We start from the raw sequence: 21,194 nt of genomic DNA on the forward strand, positions 1-21,194 counted from the left end.
TTTCTTTTCTTCCAGAAATGATTTAAGAATTGTTTTTCTTAAGGTAGTAGACCCCAGTGGAATACTTCTATGCAGTCAAAACATCAGTCATGTTAACTGCAAATAAATGCATAATCAGTTAGATTGACCATTTCCCTATCCAAACTGGTCTCAAACATGGCTTGAAAAAGTGGACTGATTACACTACAGTTCAGTAATTTTGGTCACATAAATCAGTTCTGAATTTTGAAGACTGTTAGAAGGATTTCTTTTTCTTTTTCTTTTTTTTTGGGGGGGGTCTCTCATCTTTTCTTCTTCAAAATATTTTGATTGTTTTTCTTTCCTGGAGTTTGCATTTCAAGCAGATTTTCTGCTTCACAGATTTGGATTTGTCCTTAAACCCAAGTGGGGAGGTGACCAAGCAGATTGGCGATGCCTTGCCTGTGTCATGCACAATATCTGCTAGTAGGAATGCAACTGTGGTATGGATGAAAGTAAGTCCTATTTCTTGATAATATTACACTGTTTGGACTGACTCCTTTTTGACTCTTGCATTTAATTGGACATCTAAATATCTAAATATGTTTATACACCCACACTCATGCTCTCTTTCTCTATATTATAATCATATAAATGATGTCACAGTAAAATTTTATAGGTACCCAACAACAGTATGGCATCCATAATTGATTGTCTGAAATATACTTTGGGACATTGATTTATGTGTATCTACATTGATTTATGTGTATTTATGTGAATTCTCGACATACACACATGCTCACGGACCCACACATGGATACTGTTATATGCTCTAGAGCTTAACAATCTTCAGTGTGTTTTAACCCACATTATTCACACATGACACTTAAAAAGAACCCTGTGAAATATGCAGGACATTTATTATTTCCCCACGTAATTCAGAAAGAAGTTGAGGCAAGAGAAATCAGAAAGCTCTTAAGTAGCAGAGTTAGACTCAAACTCAGGCCTTACTGGGTTTAATAAATACATGCTCTGATCACATAACTTTCAGCCTGAAACTGACCTTATGTGTCTGAACGTGAGTTCATTGAATTCGTAGCACCTTGAAAGTAGAGATACCTTTTCAGCCGTGGGCCATAGTGGAGCACCTGGAACACAGTGGAGCTTGGTCAGTACTTCCTGAGTGAGTGCCTCTAGTCTTGTAATTGTCTGAAATGTAGGCCATTACTGAGAACCTAGTCATTGTTACCTTTTTAGAGTGAGTTGGTAGGATTGGTACTTCGTGATTTGAGACAAGATTATCACCAAAGGGAAAGGTTGTAATTCCACTACTAAGTCCTCAGCTAGTATATCTAAACACCCAGTGCACATGTTGACAAAACACATATAAACCATTTCACATAGGAGTTGACAAGAATTATATTTATAAAAAATTGTGGAGAAATGTATTGTTAGGATTTCTTCTTGCTGAAAATACACATTATTTTGTATTGCTTTTGATTACTTTTAACACTAGATCCTCTCTGACTAGCTTTTTTTCTTTTAAAGTGCAGTTCCCTATTTTATTCTCTTTTAATTGAAGCCTCCTCACCCTTCATTTCACTCAGATAATTAAAATGTCACTCTGTAGACTGAATATTTACTGTGATATATTTGTAGTAGTCTGTGGTCAAAGGGCTGGACAAGTCCTAGGCAACCAGACTACTCAGTAATCGTACAAGCACTTAATTGTTTCAACACAGGACTAGAGAGACTAAGTTTACTTGGCTAAACCAGTTTCTACATCAACTGCAGTCACTGTTGTTAATTGAATGCCTAATGTTAATAGTGTTGTGTTGATCAAGGTGGTCTCGCTACTACTGGTTAGTAGTTGGGGAGTGGAGAAAAATTCACAGTGGGGAAAGACCACATGATGTTAGAATTGTGTTTCATTAAATACCATTATTTTCTGTATACCAAGTGATTTTTTTTAAATTAAATGCTGCATTTCCTTTGTTCATAGAAATTAGGATAGGAAGCTGTTAGTAATGATTTCTTTAAAAACATTTTGTCATAACTACCATGGCTCTGTAATGGATACCCTGTCTTGGTAAATGCATCCCATCAGATGGCTTTCTGACATTTATGCCTATCATTGATAACTTAGCACAGGTCTCCAGTGTCTTTCAATACTAGTTCATCTACGTGGACTTACAAGGAGTAGCTATTACCAGTTGAGAACTTTCCTGAACACATTATATTACTTACATAATTAAGTCCTCAAACGATTCAGTATGGTAAGATTATTATCCAATTTCAAAAAGAAGAAAACGGAGTCTCCAAAGTTTATGAATTTGTTCCATATTATAAATTCAGTAAATGAAAGTGTCTGAAATAAAACTCTTGAGTGTATAAAACTACAAAGGAGAAGGGAAATATATTTTTGGAAGTGTCTGAAGAACAAGGAACTTGCATTTTCCTTAGATCTAGAAGAACAATCTCAGGTTTCAGGTTCCGCGATTATCTAATAAATACATGAAGAGTTGTATTTGAGCCATATGAAATAATTAGCTTTTTGTTTACTCAGGACAACATCAGACTTCGATCAAGCCCATCATTTTCTAGTCTCCATTATCAGGATGCTGGAAACTATGTCTGTGAAACTGCTCTGCAAGAGGTGGAAGGCCTAAAGAAAAGAGAGTCGTTGACACTCATAGTAGAAGGTAATAAACACTGGAGCACCAGTGCAAAGTTTTCTTTGAGAATTTGATATTCAGTTTCTTTGATGATCTTAGTGTAACATCTTATTTTAATTCTAATGATATTTTAGGAAAACCTCAAATCAAAATGACAAAGAAAACTGATCCCAGTGGACTGTCTAAAACAATAATTTGCCATGTGGAAGGTTTTCCGAAGCCAGCTATACAGTGGACAATTACCGGCAGCGGAAGCGTCATAAACCAAGCAAGTATTCGTCTTCTTCTTACATGCCGCGCTTGGCCCAAAGTGGGCTTTTACGGAGGTCCTAAGCTGTAGACTAGCTTGTTAGCAACATGAAATTGGCAGTCTATTCTCAGAGGAAGCTTTTGCTAACTTCTTAATTTTTCCAAAGGAAAGAACATGGCTCAAAGAGAAATTTTAAATCCCAGGGCCATGGAGAATGGAAGAATCATTATGTTGTGGTCAGTATCTCTTTTTAAAAGAATGTAAATTGGGTGTTGTTCCATGGTCATTAGTTTCTGAAACTCAGGTGATTAAAACATTAAGGTATACACTTTTCTGCATCATAAACTTACACATCTGAGTATAAGTGGCCTCCATTACTTTGCTTACTTAAGCACATTAAGGGATATTTTTTCCTCAAACTGGGCCCTGGGAGGGTGGTGAGGAACACAGTCTCCGTTTGTGAACATATGGTCTAAATTGTGTATACCAGGGCTAGGGCCAGAGTTAGGCTAGCTAAATATATAGTGTCTAGGACATTTCCTTCTAAACAAAACTTTAATATTTGTAACTTTGTCAGGACATTTTAGTAATAGTTAGTAATAGTAAAGGGCTAAGAACTTAGGGACACTACCAATAATTTTCTTTTTGACAATCCCAAAAGCAAAAAAAGAAGAGAGACAGAGAATCTGGCCTGTCACTAGGGGTTCAGAACTATCTTTCATTAAATTGCTAGTTTGCTCAGGTTGCTGACATACTTGATAATTCATTTTTCTCTACAATAGTCTTCATGTTCCTTTTCTCGGTGGAGCCAGTTAAAGACTCTTCAGGAACACCCAGAGGGGCCATTTGATTATCTGAATCCTCTGTGCTGCCTTCTTCCCACCTTTGGGCCCAGCTGATAATCCAGGAAGGCATTCATAAAGCAGAGTTGCATTTAGTTTGAAGTTAAAATTTCTTTCTCTGACGGGGAAGTTGGGCTTCTGGTCCAGCTTATACAACATAGTTTTGCAGAGCAAGGTGGAGTTTGGCTCTTTCTGTGGGTGATGCATATATATTTGCATAACTCCCAAGTATAGAAGCTCCCCAAAGGAGTGGACACAGTTGAAGCAAATATATGTCAGTCAGTTGTGCATCCAACTCTTGGTTTCAGTTCGGGTCATGATCTCAGGGTTGTGAGATTGAGCCCTGTGTGGTGTCAGGCTCTACACTCAGCAGGGAATCTGCTTAAGATTCTCTCCCTCTCCCTTCCCCCCATCCCCCGCTCCTGTGTGTGCACACTCTCTCTCTCTAATATAAATAAATCTTCAAAAAATGACTGTTTCTTTTCTATTCTGTCCTTTTTGCTCTCTAGTTTAATTAAATAATAATTGTAGCAAAAAAGAACCTTTGGGTACTGATAATACAAGCATGGAAAATAGAAAAATAAGCCCACAATAAATATTTGATGAATGAACAGATACAAAGATTTAAAAGGCCACTCTTAAAATGAGTAAATATATTTTACAGAGATAAAACAAAAACAAAGACTCAGTGAGAAAGTTATGTGAAAAATACTAGTGGGAAGTGGAAAAATAGCATGTGAACTTACTATGAGGATAAAAATAACAATGCCGTTCTTCATTGTCAAGGAGAAGGATTGATTCTGGCCCACTAGGTGATATGTTATTTTTCTTGTTCTAGGATTGTGCTGATCTATCCATAATCTTTTATTTGTTCCCTCCTCAATCATATGGTGAATCTATTGTTTTATAATTACTGATGCCTCTAAGCACTCCTGCCCCTGGGACTAGACAGTATCCCTAAGCAAGAGACTGTCTTTTGTCCTCAAGGCCCTGATCATATAGTTGACGAGAAAGCAAATAAAGAACAAAGGTAGGCATGGTGTGCAGAATGCAGTTCAGAAAATAGCTCCGGTACATGTTTGCTTTAGTGCAGTTGGCTTTAGGAGTCAAGTCCTGGGGAAGAGATGAAAGTGAATTGTCTAAAGGTGCCTAACTGGCTCAGTCGATAGAGCATGTGACTTCTGATCTTAAGGTTCTTAAGTTCAAGCCCCATGTGGGATGTAGAGATTACTTAAAAGAAAAAGAAAAGAAAATGAATATTTCTTATTTTTGGAGGAATTAAATGCAGTGATTGCCCTTATTAAGACCTCACAGAAACCAAATGAACTTACCAGTCACCGAAAAATAACCCATTCTCTGTATTTAGCTTGGAAAGTGAGAAAAAGTTGTTTGATTTTTCCCATGAACAAATCATACATATATAAGTACTTAGATATAATGGTTTAAGGTAACCCCTGAAGTGAAAAACAATGATATAATTTACAAATAAGAATTAAATTCTTAAGTTTATTAAGAGAAAATTGGTGATTAGATAATCACTAATTCTTTTGAGACAAATACTATTATGCCAAAGTATTAATTAACATGAGAATCTCTCAAAAGAGAAGAGTTTAATGAATTTAATTTTTAGAATTTACAATAGAAGCGAAAACAGAAAATCAGTTATGGATTCACTAATCTTCCTGCCTGCTGTGGATATAAGCCTGAATTTGTCTTTATCGATGACCTTACATATGCCCTTGAACACCAGGTAGCACTGTGAAGCACCTCCCCTGTTTCACTCAGAATTATTCTTCTCCAAGGTTTTAATCCATTTCTTTTCCTAAACCCATCTTCCCTCTTCTTTTCCAGACAGAGGAATCTCCTTATATCAATGGCAGGTATTATAGTAAAATTATCATTTCCCCTGAAGAGAATGTTACATTAACTTGCACAGCAGAAAACCAGCTGGAGAGAACAGTAAACTCCTTGAATGTCTCTGCTAGTGAGTATTTCATTTCTGGCATTAAAAAAAAGTAAGAAAATTTGAAGTTATTCTTCATTAGTTTAAAATCTTCAATTCCATCTTCCTGTACTGCATTATGGTAAGTTTTATGTATTTGTTTTGCATCTGGTATCATCATCATAGGCTTTTTTTTGTTCTGGTGTCCATCCTTGTATTATCCTTGTCTTGACAGTTGAATCATTTCATGTTTTATGGGTCAGAGACCTTTTCTGGTAGGAATATTTCCCAAGAGCAACAGAGGATAAGAACCGAGTTATTGTTATTTAATCCATGTTATAATTCAGAATAGAGATAACTCAAAGATTATCTTCAAGCATTTTTATTACAGTTTTAGTTTGGGTAAAATTTTAATTCCTTTTAATCTGTTATTTTGCATTCCAGTTCTTTATGGTATTTATCCTACCTTAATTTTGAATAGGAATGCCACATGCACAGTCATTTAGCAAATTGGTAGGAAAACTGATAATAGAATTTATGAAATCTAGTTTCAGAATTGGTGTTTTTGATCATAGTTGAGTCATGGCTAAAAATTAGATATTGAAATTATCCTAGAAAAGAAAGAAATCTGACATGCTGAGCAGCTTTTTCCAAAAACAATTGTCATTTAATAAGAAGTTACCCACAATGTTTAATTCTGTCATTGTTCCTATTGCTCTGTAAGCAAGTCAGGACAGGTCCTGGAATGAGGCTTGGTTCTGGACAGGATGCTAACTGACCTTCCAAACTTTCACCTTTCAGTCAGTTGGATTCCTGTCTGTGACATTAGCGGGGTAGGGATATACCACCTAGGAAGTAGCTGGAGCTAGGAAAAAATAATTGTGTAAAGACAATGATCCTTCACAGAATACAACTGGAATATAAAAAAGCCTGATGGAGTGACTGGAGAAAAGAACCAAACAAATTTACCTCTAAAATAGGTGCATTGACTTCTTAAAATTAAATTTAGCGAGTACTGATTTGTCCTACCTAGAAAGAGGACTTATCCTTTCTTCCTGAACACAAGTTTCTCTTTTATTCTAACCCATTGAGTAGTGGCTTCTAGATCTTGCAGTGGCTTGATGAACATTTAATACAGTTGTTTTCAAATGTAGTGAGCACCTCCTGAAATTCCAATATAGTATGTATGAGAAGGGGTCTGGAAATCTGCATTTTGACAGATGGCACTGGAAGTTCTGGTATAGGTCTATAGAAGACTATTTATATAATGTAATATTAGATGATGATCCACCACATTGGCGATTCTTAAAATGGGCCAGGAGCATGATGCTATCACCATGATATCCACATCATTTGGAGAGCTTCTGCGAACATCACAGATGATGCCTTTTTGCCTCTGAGACATCCCGTGTTAACCTCAACCTCCACCCCCACGACTGCAAGACCATCTCTAGAGACAGGTCCCTGATACCAGAGGATAAAAATGAATTTGCCACCAAGGCAGGAAAAGTCGAGAAACACTGCACTGTAGATTTGATATATGGCAATTTGTTTCTCTTAAAGAAAAAAAGTTCTATAAAAAGGTGGTAAATAGTGGAGAAATTAATATGGATTTCAGATTAACACTAAAGCTTGTCAGTTGTGAAATTTTCTATGGTAGATTAATACCTTTGCAGTTTTAACGACTCTCCTTAAAACAAGATTAATTTCTTTGTAGGGAAGTTCACGCTCTATTAAATGTAAATTTTTTTTTCTAGTCTTAGCTGTAGAATAGATATTTTATCTTTGAGTATTATTACATCATACTATAATGGTAAAGGTGACTTTCATATATCAACAAATTTTGTTTTTAATTTCATATTAACATTTTTCATTTCAGTAAGTATTCCAGAGCACGATGAGGCAGACGAGATAAGTGGTAGGTACTACGCTGCCGACTCTTCTTCCTTGACTATCAGCTCAAGATTTATGAAGTGTCATTGTATAAGTAATTTCTTAGCTGCCACAATTTTGACTTGAACTAAAATAGCAAATGAGACAAGATAGTAAGAATGCTAAAAATTTTATCTTTTAAAAGCACAAGTTTGCATGTTACTCAGAGTAGTAGTGAGCCTTAATTATTTTTAACAAGAAAGAATAACCAGATTGACTTCTTCTCAGAAATCCTTGGCCGTGTCTGTAACTGCATGGGCTTTTCTTCTCTGTTGTAGATGAAAACAGAGAAAAGGTGAATGACCAGGCAAAACTAATTGTGGGAATCGTCGTTGGTCTCCTCCTCGCTGCCCTAGTTGCTGGTGTTGTCTACTGGCTGTACATGAAGAAATCAAAGTAAGTTACGGAAGGAAGACCTGACTTGTTCAGTGACTTCCACTGGGAGAATTATTAATACAGTATGTTAATGAGCTCACTTCAGCTGGGCATGTGATTTCTGTAATAGGAAAGGCATGTCCCCCAATCAGGCTGATCATTATGTTTTGCTTTCAGTTAGTTCACAGGGACTGCTTTGACGGCATCAGATAATTGAATTGAGATGTGATTTCACATGTGTCCCCTTATTTTTCTGTCTGTAGTCTAAATTCAATTATTTGATTTCTTTTCCATGCCTAGTGGGTGTTTTAAAAAGCGTATACTTCCAAAAGGTCAGCTATTCTAAGCCATGTGGCTGAGGAAGGTGGAGATGAATTAAAAGTGGTTAGTCCATCCTGCGGGAATGGCCAGGTGTCTGCGGTGATGGGTCTGGCCAACAGTGAAACTGTCGTTGAGGTAGTATTATCTTGTCACTTCTCTGCTCTAGTTAAGTCACTTTGGTCCATGAAAGGATCTAAATCAGGAAAAAAAGAAAAATTTGTCATCATTTTGTCTGCAATTTAAAAAGAAAATTAGACAAAGTAACCAGGACTGCTTTAAAAAATATTTGGATGGTGTTTAGATTAAAAATTATTAGTTGTAGGGGCCCCTGGGTGGCTCAGTTTGTAAAGCATCTGCCTTGGGCTCAGGTCCTGGGATTGAGTCCCACATCGGGCTCCCTGCTCAGCAGAGAGCTTGCTTCTCCCTTTCCCTCTGTCTGCCTCACCCCCTGCTTGTGTGCTCTTTCTCTCCCTCTCTGTCAAATAAATGAAGTCTTTAAAAAAATAAATAAAAATTATTAGTCATAAATAATACAGGTGTAACCAACTTTACAAATTAACTAACCATGGTATATAATGAAAATCTGATTAACCAATGAAGATTCTTGACATATACACATGCCTAATATTCCTCATCACCCCAGCCTTGACCCCAGATTTGGTTGTGAGTGGGTAGAGTTGGGGTCCTAGCATTTGCATGTTTAAAGTTTCCTTAGTGATTCTGTCGTATACCATTGGTTTCAAACATGAGAAAATTGATTTTCGCAAGGGGATGTGGATAGCGAGTGGCAACTTTGGACTTAATTTTGTAATTTCTTGATGTCTGATATCACCACCCCTTTCACAAATCAGGTAAGTTAACTTTAAAGAAAATCAAAAGAAAAAGCAGACTCAATAAGACCCATGATCTTACTCCAAAAAGAAAGCAATTTCAGTAAAGAAAGTAATATTCGAATGGAGCTGCCATCGAAGGGAGGCGATAGCTTAGAAATTTTCAAGGTCACATCGTATGAGTACATATTGAGCTCTGGTTTTTTTTGTTTGTTTGTTTGAGTTGTTTTTTTTTGTTTGTTTGTTTGTTTTTTTTCTTCGAGCTCTGTTTTGATCCTGCAACTCATCTCTAAAGTAGATGCTGTTATTACTCGTATTTTACATTTGAAAGAATGAAGGCAGAGAATGATTAAATGACTTGCTTAAGGTTACTTGGTTCACAAGGGTTGAAGTATTTTATTTCAGATAGTGCTGTTTTAGCATCTGTGTGCTTAATCACTAGGTCTCACACTGTGCCTTTTTCTCCGTGTTTCAGTCATGTAAGGTAGAAACATGTTTCTGGTGTGTATTGTAGTTGAACCCATACACTTTCACATTGGGGTACTGTGACTTCTGATCTCAGCTCCTCACTCCTCCATCACCCTGTCACTTCGTGACAAATGTGTTCTTTTTCTCAGTGAACTACCTACCAATACTTCATGTGGGCTTGTGTCCGTGGTTTCTGTGGAAAATTTAGAAGATTGCCTGTACCATGTGATTGAAAGGAAATGGCAAGCGGTTGCCCTGAGGCAATATCTTTTAATATTTTAATATTTAATAGAATTTTAATAATTCTCCTTCTATGTGTATAAGTTTCTTATAAAGAGAGAATAAAATCCTATTCTCTCTTTATAATCCACTATAAGGTACTCACAAATCTAACAGCTTGGGCTTTGGGGTATTTCCATTTTATTTACTTAGGATTTCTGATACATTCCAATGTAATTTTATTTTTAAAAGAATAAAAATGAAATTCCTCTGTATCCTGGAATTGAGCTGAAAAATAAGCAGCAGTTTTCTACATTATGACCAAATAAATGCTAAATTTTTGGAATACCCCGAATGTTCTTAATCACCATATTCTAATTACCAGGATCTCATTAGATGCCATTTATCCTTCTATGAATAAAAAAAAAAAATTATGTGTGTGGGATTTTTTTTGTTGTTACTTCGTTGGTTGTTATCATATGGTGCCCCAAAATCAAAATCATGGATAAATGAATGCTGGACACTTGGCTTCATAGTGCCTTTAGGCCAAGGGTTGATACATCATGGAGTTCCTTTAAAGTGCCTCATTAAATTAAGTGCATATTTTACCATCTGACTTGAAAGTTCATCTGAGTAACTGTTATTTAATTGAAAAGCGCATCCATTTTGCCAGGGTTAATATTATTTGTAACCAAAATAATAAGTTGCAATTCTCATCCCAAACATTAAAGTGTTTTTATGAAATTTGTGAAACTTAAGATTTGCTAAGTGTTCTGCATTCCTGATAGGTTATTCTTTGCTATTTCCCTCTGAGATAAGCCAGCATTTTTGCAAGATGAGTTATTATTAATCCCTGTGTCCAGAGTAAGTGCACTTTTATAACAAGAACTTTCAAGTTAGGAATTGCTAAGGCCATTTTTGGGGTCTAGTATAGTAGTATACTTTCTTTCTTTTCTATTCTTCTACTTCAACTTTTCAAATGAGTATGAGGTTTCCATTACTGTCATTAGCTAATTCATCACTATTTTACATGGGTAGGAAAGATTTATTAATAAAGATGTAGTCCAGAGTTTTCCCCCAAATGTATATTCCCATGTTTACCATCTTACAAAATAATACCATTAACGATCTCGTAAGTCACCATTATGGCAAACACTGTGAACAAAAATTATGAGTTAAAATCTTATTTAAAAGCCTCAGTGATACAACTCTCAGAGCAGGGAGGTTTAAACAACATTTGGGGAAGTTCTTTGCGTTGCCATTTTTAAAAGTCAGTGGAGAGAAAGGGGAGAAACAATCTTTTATGCCCAAGTGGAATTTAAGAGTACATTTGTTAACATACCTAGTGATACGTAGCTAACACGCATTCCCCATTCCATTGGTATGAACTCCATATTTTTATATCTATTTCAAATATGGAGAACTGCAGCAAGAAATGCTTAGTAGTTGTGCTTGGCATTGTGATCTGGTATATTCATTGGAGAGAAGGTCTTATGATTCCTCTGTTGCTTTGAATCATACAGATTCTCACTGGAAGCTTTTTTTCTTTACATTGGCTATTCTTTGATAATGAAAGTGGATGACTGATCATTTACCAGATACGTAGGGTGGTAATTCACAGTTCTAGACATAAATCATGAATTGACTAAGTCCACTTCATGTCTAGTTGTTAACAGATGGAAGAACATTAAAAAGCTAGGACTGATTCAATTATTATTTTTTGTTATTTTCTCCATTTCTCTCCATCCTGTCCTCTGAACATTGTTTTTAGCTCTGCAGGATGTTACCAGTTACTATTTGAGTTCCAAATCCTCTCTTGCATATCTTGTAGTACAATAACTATAGAATAATAATAATGAAATAATGAAATAAATAATGGAATAATAATAATAATGAAAATTCAAAGAGCCAAAGATAAAAGAAAAATACAAAGGCAGCATGATGTAGCTATGAACCTGTTTAAGCATTTATTAAAACCATAGTTTCCAGGTTGGAGAAGGGGTATAGCTCAGTGGTAGAGCATTTGACTGCATAGTTTCCAGGTTGGTTGCATTGAAGAGACCCCTGACTGGTATATTTCTTACCACTAAACTGGACGTGAGTGCTAACCAGATATTTGTTGTCTCAAAATATACATTGTGTGAATCTTAGAAACTTACCAAGAGATTTATCTTTTGCAACTATGGAATTCATGACTATTTTCATGAAATTTTTATGTAACTCTAAAACTCACAAATATCTTGTTGGTTCTGCCTTGTGTAATGCTGTATTATTCCACTATTGTCTCAGAAAAAAACAGAAATGGCCCTAAATTGGCAAAAAAGACTAAAGAGGACTTGACTATAAGCCTGAAATTGCAGGAAACAATATTATTTGTTTCTTAACAACGCTATTAAGCCTTTCTGGAATTTTTCTCATTAGTATCTCCTGATACATAGAAGAAGATCTTGCAAGAAATTTGATTTTAACTGAATTCTATTTCCAATCAATACCTCACTGAAATTCCGTATATGTTCCTGTGAGGGAAAATCAGCTCCCCACTGAATAATTTGAGAAAATAGTGCTTAAGGACCATCTATAGCACATTTTTCTTGACCTCCCTCATTTATCACTACATAAGCACCTATTAGTCTTTTTTCTTTTTATTTTTTTAACTCAAATCTTCAACAATTTAATGAGTTAAATGCAATTAACCCTATTTCACGGTGTCCAAGTCTCTGTGAAATTAACCTGTTCAAGATAATGTGTGCAGTATATTATTCCATATCCCATATAATTTCAAATATATTTTGCTGCCTCAAGACTTCTTTGGAATTAAAATTTCATCTCTGACTTTGATTGCTGGCCAACGTTTAATATGGTGTAAGGGATGGGAGGTTGTGCTCTAATGTGCAGGACTGATGTGGCCTCTCCCCTTGTATTAGAGATTGGGCTAATCCAAATTCTGGGTTCTTTCTCTTTCCCTACCCATAGTTTAGCAGCCAGTCAGAAGCAGGAAGAAAATAAAATGCCCCATTATTCTATCAAACTGTGAAGAACAGAGTAAACTAGAGGGGAAATAAGATAATGTAGAAATGGTAGAGTCCCCATCCAGTCCATCACAAGGTCACTGGCCACTCAAAGGCAGAATCATCCATCCATGACCCTCCCCTCTCCTACTAGATAGTACCTGAAATGTTTCCAGAGGAAAGGGCTTGCTTCAAAATAAAATGTTTTCAATTTTTAAAATCTTTTCTAGCTGCCTGTATACATGCATTTCTTTCTTTTTCTTTCCCTGTTCCCTGAGCCAGGCTGTGTGCTATATACCAACATTACCCATGTTAAGGAAACACTTTGGACTCTGAGGCTGAATGCGTGTAGGTGGCATCCTGTTCTTGTGCATATTCAGAATTTTTGTGTTTATTTTAATTCCCACTTGTTTTATGTAATAATGGTCCCCATATTCACTGTTGGCCTAAATGAAAGGCCATTTTTAAAAAATTTTTACTGAGGACTTTAGAGTTCCCTATTTTAGTGGAGAGTTCCTATAGAGTATCTTAGAAATTCTAAGGATATAAAAAGGAAAGTAGTAATAATAAGACCAACTCTTTATTCTTTTTTTCCTTCTTCAAACCCAGAAAATGATGACTCCTCTTCTTCTGAGATGCAGGGACTAGATAGCCTCCTCTCCTCTAACTCTTTAGTAAGCTTGGCTCAGGAGGAGGCTCACTCGGCTGAGAGCTGTGACCAGGGAAGAAAGAAAAATAACTGTACTCTTGGATATGACCTTAATTACCTACAAAGGTATCAATGGCCAGTTTGCTAAAAGTGGCAATTCCATACTATCAAGTCCCAGTCTCAATACTGGTAGCCTTGGTGCCCTTCTGTGGTGTCTGCCAGGCATGCTGTGAATGAGAAATCACAGAAAATGTCCCTCTACCTAGGAAGTGTTAATGATCACTCCTGCTCTCTCTAGAACTAGAGTTTTCAAATTTGTTACACATAAACCTCCTTTTGGAGCACCTAAGATTTTATGAACTCTTTCATGTGGGAATTATTTTAAGTGGGTATTGTTTTTGTTTTTCAACTGCATAATTCCATTATAACATTCTGTCTTTTCAAATATTACAACCTCCCAAGATGGTGATGTATTGCTTGTGCCTGCCACTCTCACCCTTCCTTCACTTGGCCAGCCTCCTTCATCCCCCACGAAATTATTTTTTAATTGGGATATTGTTGATGTACAACACTGGTTAAGGTGCACAACATAGTGATTTGATACATTTATATATCACAATATGATTCCCACCAGAGCATTAACTACCACCTCCCTCATGTCACGTGATTGTCATCTCATTTTGCTGTGAGAACATTTAAGATCTAGTGTCTTTAGCAACTTCGAAGTATTAAAATGAAGTCACGCTTTGCTGACACCACCATTATTAGTCGCCTACCTTCTTCAAAGGAGATCTTGAAACAAATCTATAATATTGAGGGAAATACCACAAAAAAGTTGGGAAATCTTCTGAAAAGTTATTTGAAAGCAAGTTGAACACTTAATAGGCACTGTACTTATGGAAATGACACATTACAAAGAGTTGAGAGCTAAGTTTGAACTCCTTTCTGCTACTTAGCAGCTCTGTGACCATGGGCAGCAGCTACATGACTTCCTTCAGTTTGGTTAACTTATGTAACCCACAAGGGGCTTTCCTAGACACCATCACATAGACCCTCGCAGCAGCCCTGTTTAGCAGATCCTGTTATCCTCAATTCATAGATGAGCAAGCATGCTTCTGAGGAGGCATTTATCCAAGGACTTGAGGCTTATACTTGACACATGAACCAGGCCCACTAACCCTAAGACCAAGACTTCAGTCCATGACTCACAGATTAGACCTCCAGGACTTCTTCCAACATTACTGTGATTCTGTGATTTAATTTTCTCTCATATTTAAAGTTACAAAAAAGCCAAACAATGAAGAAAGTTTAGGACAACCATAAAAATTTTGACCCAAGCACTCATTCTTTATAAATGCCTAAATTTGTCCTTCAAATCAATTGACCCAAAAAAATATTTTGCTAAAGAGAATGATTTAAACACATTTGTCTTCCCTTCCAGTAGTAGATGGATTTCTAACCTCTGTAACTCTTTCAAAGCTCTGAAATTTTCCAAAATTAAAAAAAGATACATTCATAAAGTTACATTTTATCAATTTCCAAACCAAGCCAAAATAATCAGAATAATTTTTTTTTTAAGATTTTCTTTATTTATTTGACAGAGAGAGAAATCACAAGTAGGCAGAGAGGCAGGCAGACAGAGAAGGGGAAGCAGGCTCGCCACTGAGCAGAGAGCCTGATGTGGGGCTCGATCCCAGAACACTGGGATCATGACTCCAGCGGAAGGCAGAGGCTTTAATCCACTGAGCCACTCAGGCGCCCCTAATCAGAATAAATTTTAAAGGCTTTTCCCTGCTAGAGAGAGTGGGGACTCTATAATAAAAATGGAAAAAAATAGTAATAAATTCATGTAAGTCTTATATACGTTTACTCAGTGAATACCTCTTTCCCCACCAGCCACACTTTTTCTGTTTCAATTTAGTACGTTTCACAATGGTTAACACTTAGCATATTTGTGTAACTGTGTAACGTGGTGTGTGGATTCTGGAGCAAGACGCCTGAAGTTTGAATCCTGGTTCTGCTCCTTACTAGCTCTGTGTCACAAGCAATCTTATTAGCCTCATTGGAATACAGAGATATCCTAAGGCTGAAATAATTTCATATCTGTGCCACACTTAGAACACCGCCTGGCACACTAAGGCATTATGAAAGTGCCAGCAGTTATTATTTTGGAGAGGGAGATTAAGAAAAGAAGGGAAATACTTGCTTTTCACTTACCATTTCTTACTGTTTTTTTTTTTTTTTGTTTCGTTTTGTTTGGTAAACTTTAAAATAAAAACCGTTCGTTTGAAGTTACTCAGCTCTCGCTTAACAAACATATTCTACAAATACTTCCTGTTACCCTAACAACCCCTTCTTTTTGTAATTCCAAACTGTGACCAGTGATCTTTAGTCTGATTCACCTGGACAAATATGTTGAAAGATACTGTGATTTACCCTAAATACGGCTGCCCTAAAGGTAATTCTAGGCCTTCCCTTCCCGTTGATACCTCCTTCTTCCATTTAATACAACCTGATGAAGCCGTAGAAGCTACTCTCCATCTCCAGATCAATAAACCCACCTAGAAAGTAAATAGAAACCGAAATGCAAATGGTATGCAGTTTTTCACCATACATTTTGCCGGGTTCTTTGAGTCGCTGGTACAAGACATATATTCTTTAGCTTTTCTCAGTATAATGTTCTTGTATTAAGGTAAAATATGCTTATAATAAATGTGCAATTAAATCTGTTTTGATAAATGTAATACACCTTTGTGACCATTACTGCAGTTACAAATTAGAGCAGCCCCTCTCCCCAGAATGTTCCCTTGGAGTCTATTCAGCCCCACCGGCCACATTCCTTTAGGCAACACCGTCCTGATGGTTACCACCAGAGATTACGTTTGCGTAATCTTGAACCTCATATAAATGGAATTATACAGAACGTACTCTTTTGTGCCTCGCTTCTTTCATTTAACATAATGTTCCTGAGATACATGTATTAATGATTTCATTTTTTGAATTTACTGAGTAGTGTTCCACTGCTAGAATATGTCACATTATTTTAATCCATTCTCTTGTTCGTGAACATTTGGATAGTTTCCAGTTTGGGCTCTTATGAATAATATGGCTAAAAACATCCTTATACAAGCATTCTTGTGGGCATATGTTTTCATTCTCTTGGGTTAATATCTAGAAATGGAATTGCTAGGCCACAGGGTAAGATATTTTTCATAAGAAATTGCCAGACAGCTTTTCAAAGTAGTTGTTGAGTTCCTAATTCCTACCAGCTGTGTTTGAGAGTTTCCCTTCTTCTACATCCTTGCCTAAATTTTGTCATTCTGTTTAATTCAGCTATTCCAAGAGGTGTGAAATTATATCTAATTTTGGTTTTAACTTGCATTTCTCTGAGAGCTAATGATTTTAACCTCTGTGTACTTATTGGTCATCATTTTTTGTGCAGTGACTATTCAGGTCTTTTACTTATGATTTTACTGGTATTTGTTTTCTGGTGAATGATGTAAGAGTTCTTTACATATTCTGTATAAAAGCCCTTTGTTATAGATATATTCTGACTGTTTTGCCCTAGTTTGTGGCATGGCTTCTTTTTCTTTTCTTTTCTTTTTTTTTTTTTAAGATTTTATTTATTTATTTGACAGACAGAGATCACAAGTAGGCAGAGAGGCAGGCAGAGAGAGAGGAGGAAGCAGGCTCCCTACTGAGCAGAGAGCCCGATGTGGGGCTTGATCCCAGGACTCTGGGATCATGACCTGAGCCGAAGGCAGAGGCTTTAACCCACTGAGCCACCCAGGCGCCCCTCTTTTTCTTTTCTTAATGGTGTCTTTTTAATGAGCAGAAGTTTTTAATTTTAATGAAAAATTTAGGAACTTTTTCCTGTTATGTTTGGTGCTGTCTGTGCTCACTCTTCAAAATCTTTGCTTATCCCTAAATGGCAAAGATATTTTCCTGTCTTTTTCTAGAAACTTTACACATTGGAGGATATGATATATCTAAGATTAAGGTGGTTTATATGGATGATTTTTGCTTTTGCTATACATGTATTTGTTAACTGATTCTAGCACCATATGTTAAAAGGACTTTCTTTTGGCCTTGGAACATTTGTAGTAGGAGTAGTAGTAGTAGTGGTAATAATAATAGTAGTATTCTTATTATTAATAATGTAATGTAAGTCTTTCAACTTTGATGTTCTGCTTGTTAGCAATTTTATTTCTTTGCATTTTCATATAAATTTTAGCAACTTGCTAATTTCTATCAAAAAAATTAAGAGCTCTGTGGGATTATGGTTGCTTTGAATTTATAGATAAGTTTGAGTAGATTTGAATCTTAAATTTGACCTCTTATTTAGCCTTCTGATATATATGAACATCATATATCTCTTCATTTACTCTCCATTTTTTCTTAGCAATATTTTATAACTTTTAATGTAGATATTGACATATCTTAAAAATTTATTCTTATGCTTTATGTCCTTTGCAGCAATTATAAATGCAGTTACTTTTCAGTTTTTATTTTCCATTTTTATAGTAGTATATAAAAACATGATTAATTTTTTGTTGTTGAAATCTGTACAACCATCATCCTAAATTCACTTGTTAATTCTATAGGTTGTTTCGTGGATTCCTGAAGATTTCTATGTAAACAATCATTTCATCTGAAAATAGAGATAATTTTACTTCTTCATTTCCCTTCTGTATGCTTTTTAAATTTCGTTTTCTTACTTTACTGCATTCATAGAGACCTCCAATACAATGTTGAATAGAACTGTTGAAATCCTTACATTTCTAATCTTAGAAGGGAACTGCTCAATATTTGCTATTATGTATGATAGTGGCTCTGTGTTTTTCATACGTGCCTATCCAAAGTTAGCCAGAGTGTGAGACTTAGGTACAATCATTCCAACTGCCACAGCTGCCCAAGACTTCTGACCCCAGATGGAAGGAGTTAGGAGTCCAGATATAGAGTTAGAGTTCATTTAAGAACACCTTAGCTTCTGATAACCAATTGAGATTGAGGGTTTCCCAAAACCATGCTCAGGTTTGATCACTTGCTAGAAATACAGAGTTTCCCGGAACCTAACATACTCTCATTTATGTTCATTACAAGTAATGGATATTGGCCAAGGAAAAGAAGTGTAGGGCAGAGTGTGGGAGAATTCCACATACAGAGTTTCCTTTGTCTTCAGGGATGTGTTACTCCGCTGGCATTGATGTGTGGCAAAAGCATGAAGTAGTGCCAGTCTGAGAAACTCACTTGAGATTTGCTGTGCAGAGTTTTTACTGGGCTTGGTTATAGGGCATTACTGATTAACTACTTGTCCATATGGTTAAACTCAATTTCCAGCCTCACCCTTCCTTAGAAATTAGGCTGATATCACATGACCTAAAGCTCTAAACCATATCATTGTTCTTTCGGGTGTGGGCAGCCTTGGGCCATTGGGTATTGATGGACCTATCCTAAGACATCTTCTCAGCATAAGCTCTTGATTGTGATTGAAGAGGCCCACCAGGAAAAGAAGGCCACTCCTAGCATTCATAGTATTCTAACTATTTAGAGATGATCTCCACAGGAACTGAGGACAAAGCCCAGACCACTTTTGGGGCAAGGCCAAATTCCTTACTACACAAAGTCCTTTTACAGGTTAAAGAAATTTTTAAAATATTCCTAGATTACTAAGAGTTTTTATCACAAATTACTGTTGAATTTTCTCAAATGCTCTTTCTATATCTATATTACATCATTATTTGTACAAAAAAATCATACTGTTTTCTTTTATACTTTATTCTGATAAATTATGTTGATTGATTATTGAATATTAAATGTCCATTTCATTTCAAGTTGTTGACATTTTTGCAAAAAGAAAAATTACCCAGAATTCCAAGTCTGTAGTGATAATACTTTGTTTTCTAATATTGTTAATTTGTATTTTGTTCCCTGTGCTCAGTCTTTTTAGAGAATTAATTATTTTCTTAAAATTTAAATGACTTTCTTACTTATTTTGTTTTTATTTCTATTGCTTATTTTCAATTTTCATTCTTTTTTTTTTAAACTTTTTTTTTTAAGATTTTATTTATTTATTTGACAGACAGAGATCACAAATAGGCAGAGAGGCAGGCAGAGAGAGAAAGAGGAGGAAGCAGGCTCCCTGCTGAGCAGAGAGCCCCATGTGGGGCTCGATTCCACGACCTGGGATCATGACCTGAGCCGAAGGCAGAGGCTTTAACCCACTGAGCCACCCAGGCGCCCCTCAATTTTCATTCTTTTTACTCTTAGAAGATTACTATTCTCTTCCAGTTGGAGTTCTCAACTTTCTTTTCTTTTTCTAATTTCATGAAGTGAATTAAAAATTTAGATAACTGATATTAGTCCTGCTTTCATAACAAAGGCATTTAAATTATGAATTTCATTCTCAGCATTGTGTTAGTTGCATTCCACGCATTTCAGTGTGTTGTATTTTCATATTCATTCAGCTCAAAAGAGTTTTTTGGATTTCCTTTGTGGTTTCTTTGGAGTCCTGTAACTCCAAACAGTTTTAAATTCCAAACATTTCTCTTTGACTTCTGTTTTATTAAGCTTATGCAAGCCTTAAGTCTTTTGAAATGCATTGAGATCTATTGTTTTTGGCCTACCATGCAACCATGTGGTATTACCTGGTGAATGCTAGCTGGGCACTTGAAAAAAAATACTAGGTGGTTGATGGGTACAATGTTCTATAGCTCTATGTCAGATTAAAGTAGATAATAGTTTGTTTATATCTTCTTATCCTTACAGATTTTTTTTTTTTCAAAATATATGAAATCACTTCGCTAGTGCACTAGTGGTACTAGTGCTAGCTCAGTACTAGTTACTTCGTCATGATTGTGTATATGGGATTTTGGTCCACTATCAGCTTCTGAAACGGGGGTATTAACATTCTCTAAATAAGATCGTGTATTTGCCTATTTATTTCTCCCTTTAAGTCGGTCAGTTTTTGCTTTATGTTTTCACTAATGACATACATTTACAATTGTTATAACTGCCTTATGTATTGCACCTGTTATAACTATGAAATCTTTCATTATTTCTATAATGTTCCTTGTGTTGAATTTTACATTGCCTGATGTTAATATAGCTATATTGCGTTCATATGCTTACTGTTTACATGTTTATCTTTTTATATCCTTGTATTTTAGATTTTCTATCTCTGTATACTTAAAATATATCTCGTATACAGTATGATTGATGAAACTATGACTCTCAAGCTGCTGCCTTACTCCATAAATAAAGTTTTAATGGTAGCACAACCATGGTCATTTCTCTACATACTGCTTGTGTTGTTTCACACTATAAGGCCAGTGTTGAAGAGTTGGAACACAAACTATATGGCCTACCAGTCCAAAATATTTACTATCTGTACCCTCTAGAAAAAAATTTAACCCCTGGAATGTAGCATTTAGTTACAGTCTGACAATCCCTTTTAATTGAAGGATTTAGCCAAGCTACACTTAAGTATTGACATAATTACATTTAAGACCACCATCTCACTATTTGTTTTCTAGTTGTTCTCTTTTCCTCTTTTCCTGCTTTCTTTTGAGTTATTTATATAAGTTTTAATATTACATTTTAATTTCTCTAATGGTCTTGTAACTATACCTCTTCATATTCTTTTATTGTAGTTGCTGTAGGAATTATAATAAAAGCTCTTGGGCGCCTGGATGGCTCAGTGGGTTAAAGCCTCTGCCTTCAGCT

At 35.9% G+C, this 21,194-nt stretch overlaps 1 protein-coding gene across 3 annotated transcripts in view; it reads left to right on the forward strand.

The window, feature by feature from the left end:
- ALCAM (activated leukocyte cell adhesion molecule) overlaps nucleotides 1-21,194 on the forward strand; it is a 210,372-nt gene that overhangs the window by 176,761 nt on the left and 12,417 nt on the right. For 2 of the 3 annotated variants that reach the window (XM_032852094.1, XM_032852096.1), the window contains exons 9-14: nucleotides 361-473; nucleotides 2,525-2,660; nucleotides 2,768-2,901; nucleotides 5,577-5,709; nucleotides 7,547-7,585; nucleotides 7,878-7,995. In XM_032852094.1, the coding sequence (XP_032707985.1) occupies nucleotides 361-473; nucleotides 2,525-2,660; nucleotides 2,768-2,901; nucleotides 5,577-5,709; nucleotides 7,547-7,585; nucleotides 7,878-7,995 (673 nt within the window). The remainder of the gene's footprint in view (nucleotides 1-360; nucleotides 474-2,524; nucleotides 2,661-2,767; nucleotides 2,902-5,576; nucleotides 5,710-7,546; nucleotides 7,586-7,877; nucleotides 7,996-21,194) is intronic. The other variant, XM_032852095.1, reaches the window with a different exon arrangement.

This window comes from Lontra canadensis, unplaced genomic scaffold (genome assembly GCF_010015895.1).
Source record: "Lontra canadensis isolate GAN:19392208 unplaced genomic scaffold, GSC_riverotter_1.0 scaffold6, whole genome shotgun sequence".
In the NCBI taxonomy this organism is placed as follows: Eukaryota; Metazoa; Chordata; class Mammalia; order Carnivora; family Mustelidae; genus Lontra; species Lontra canadensis.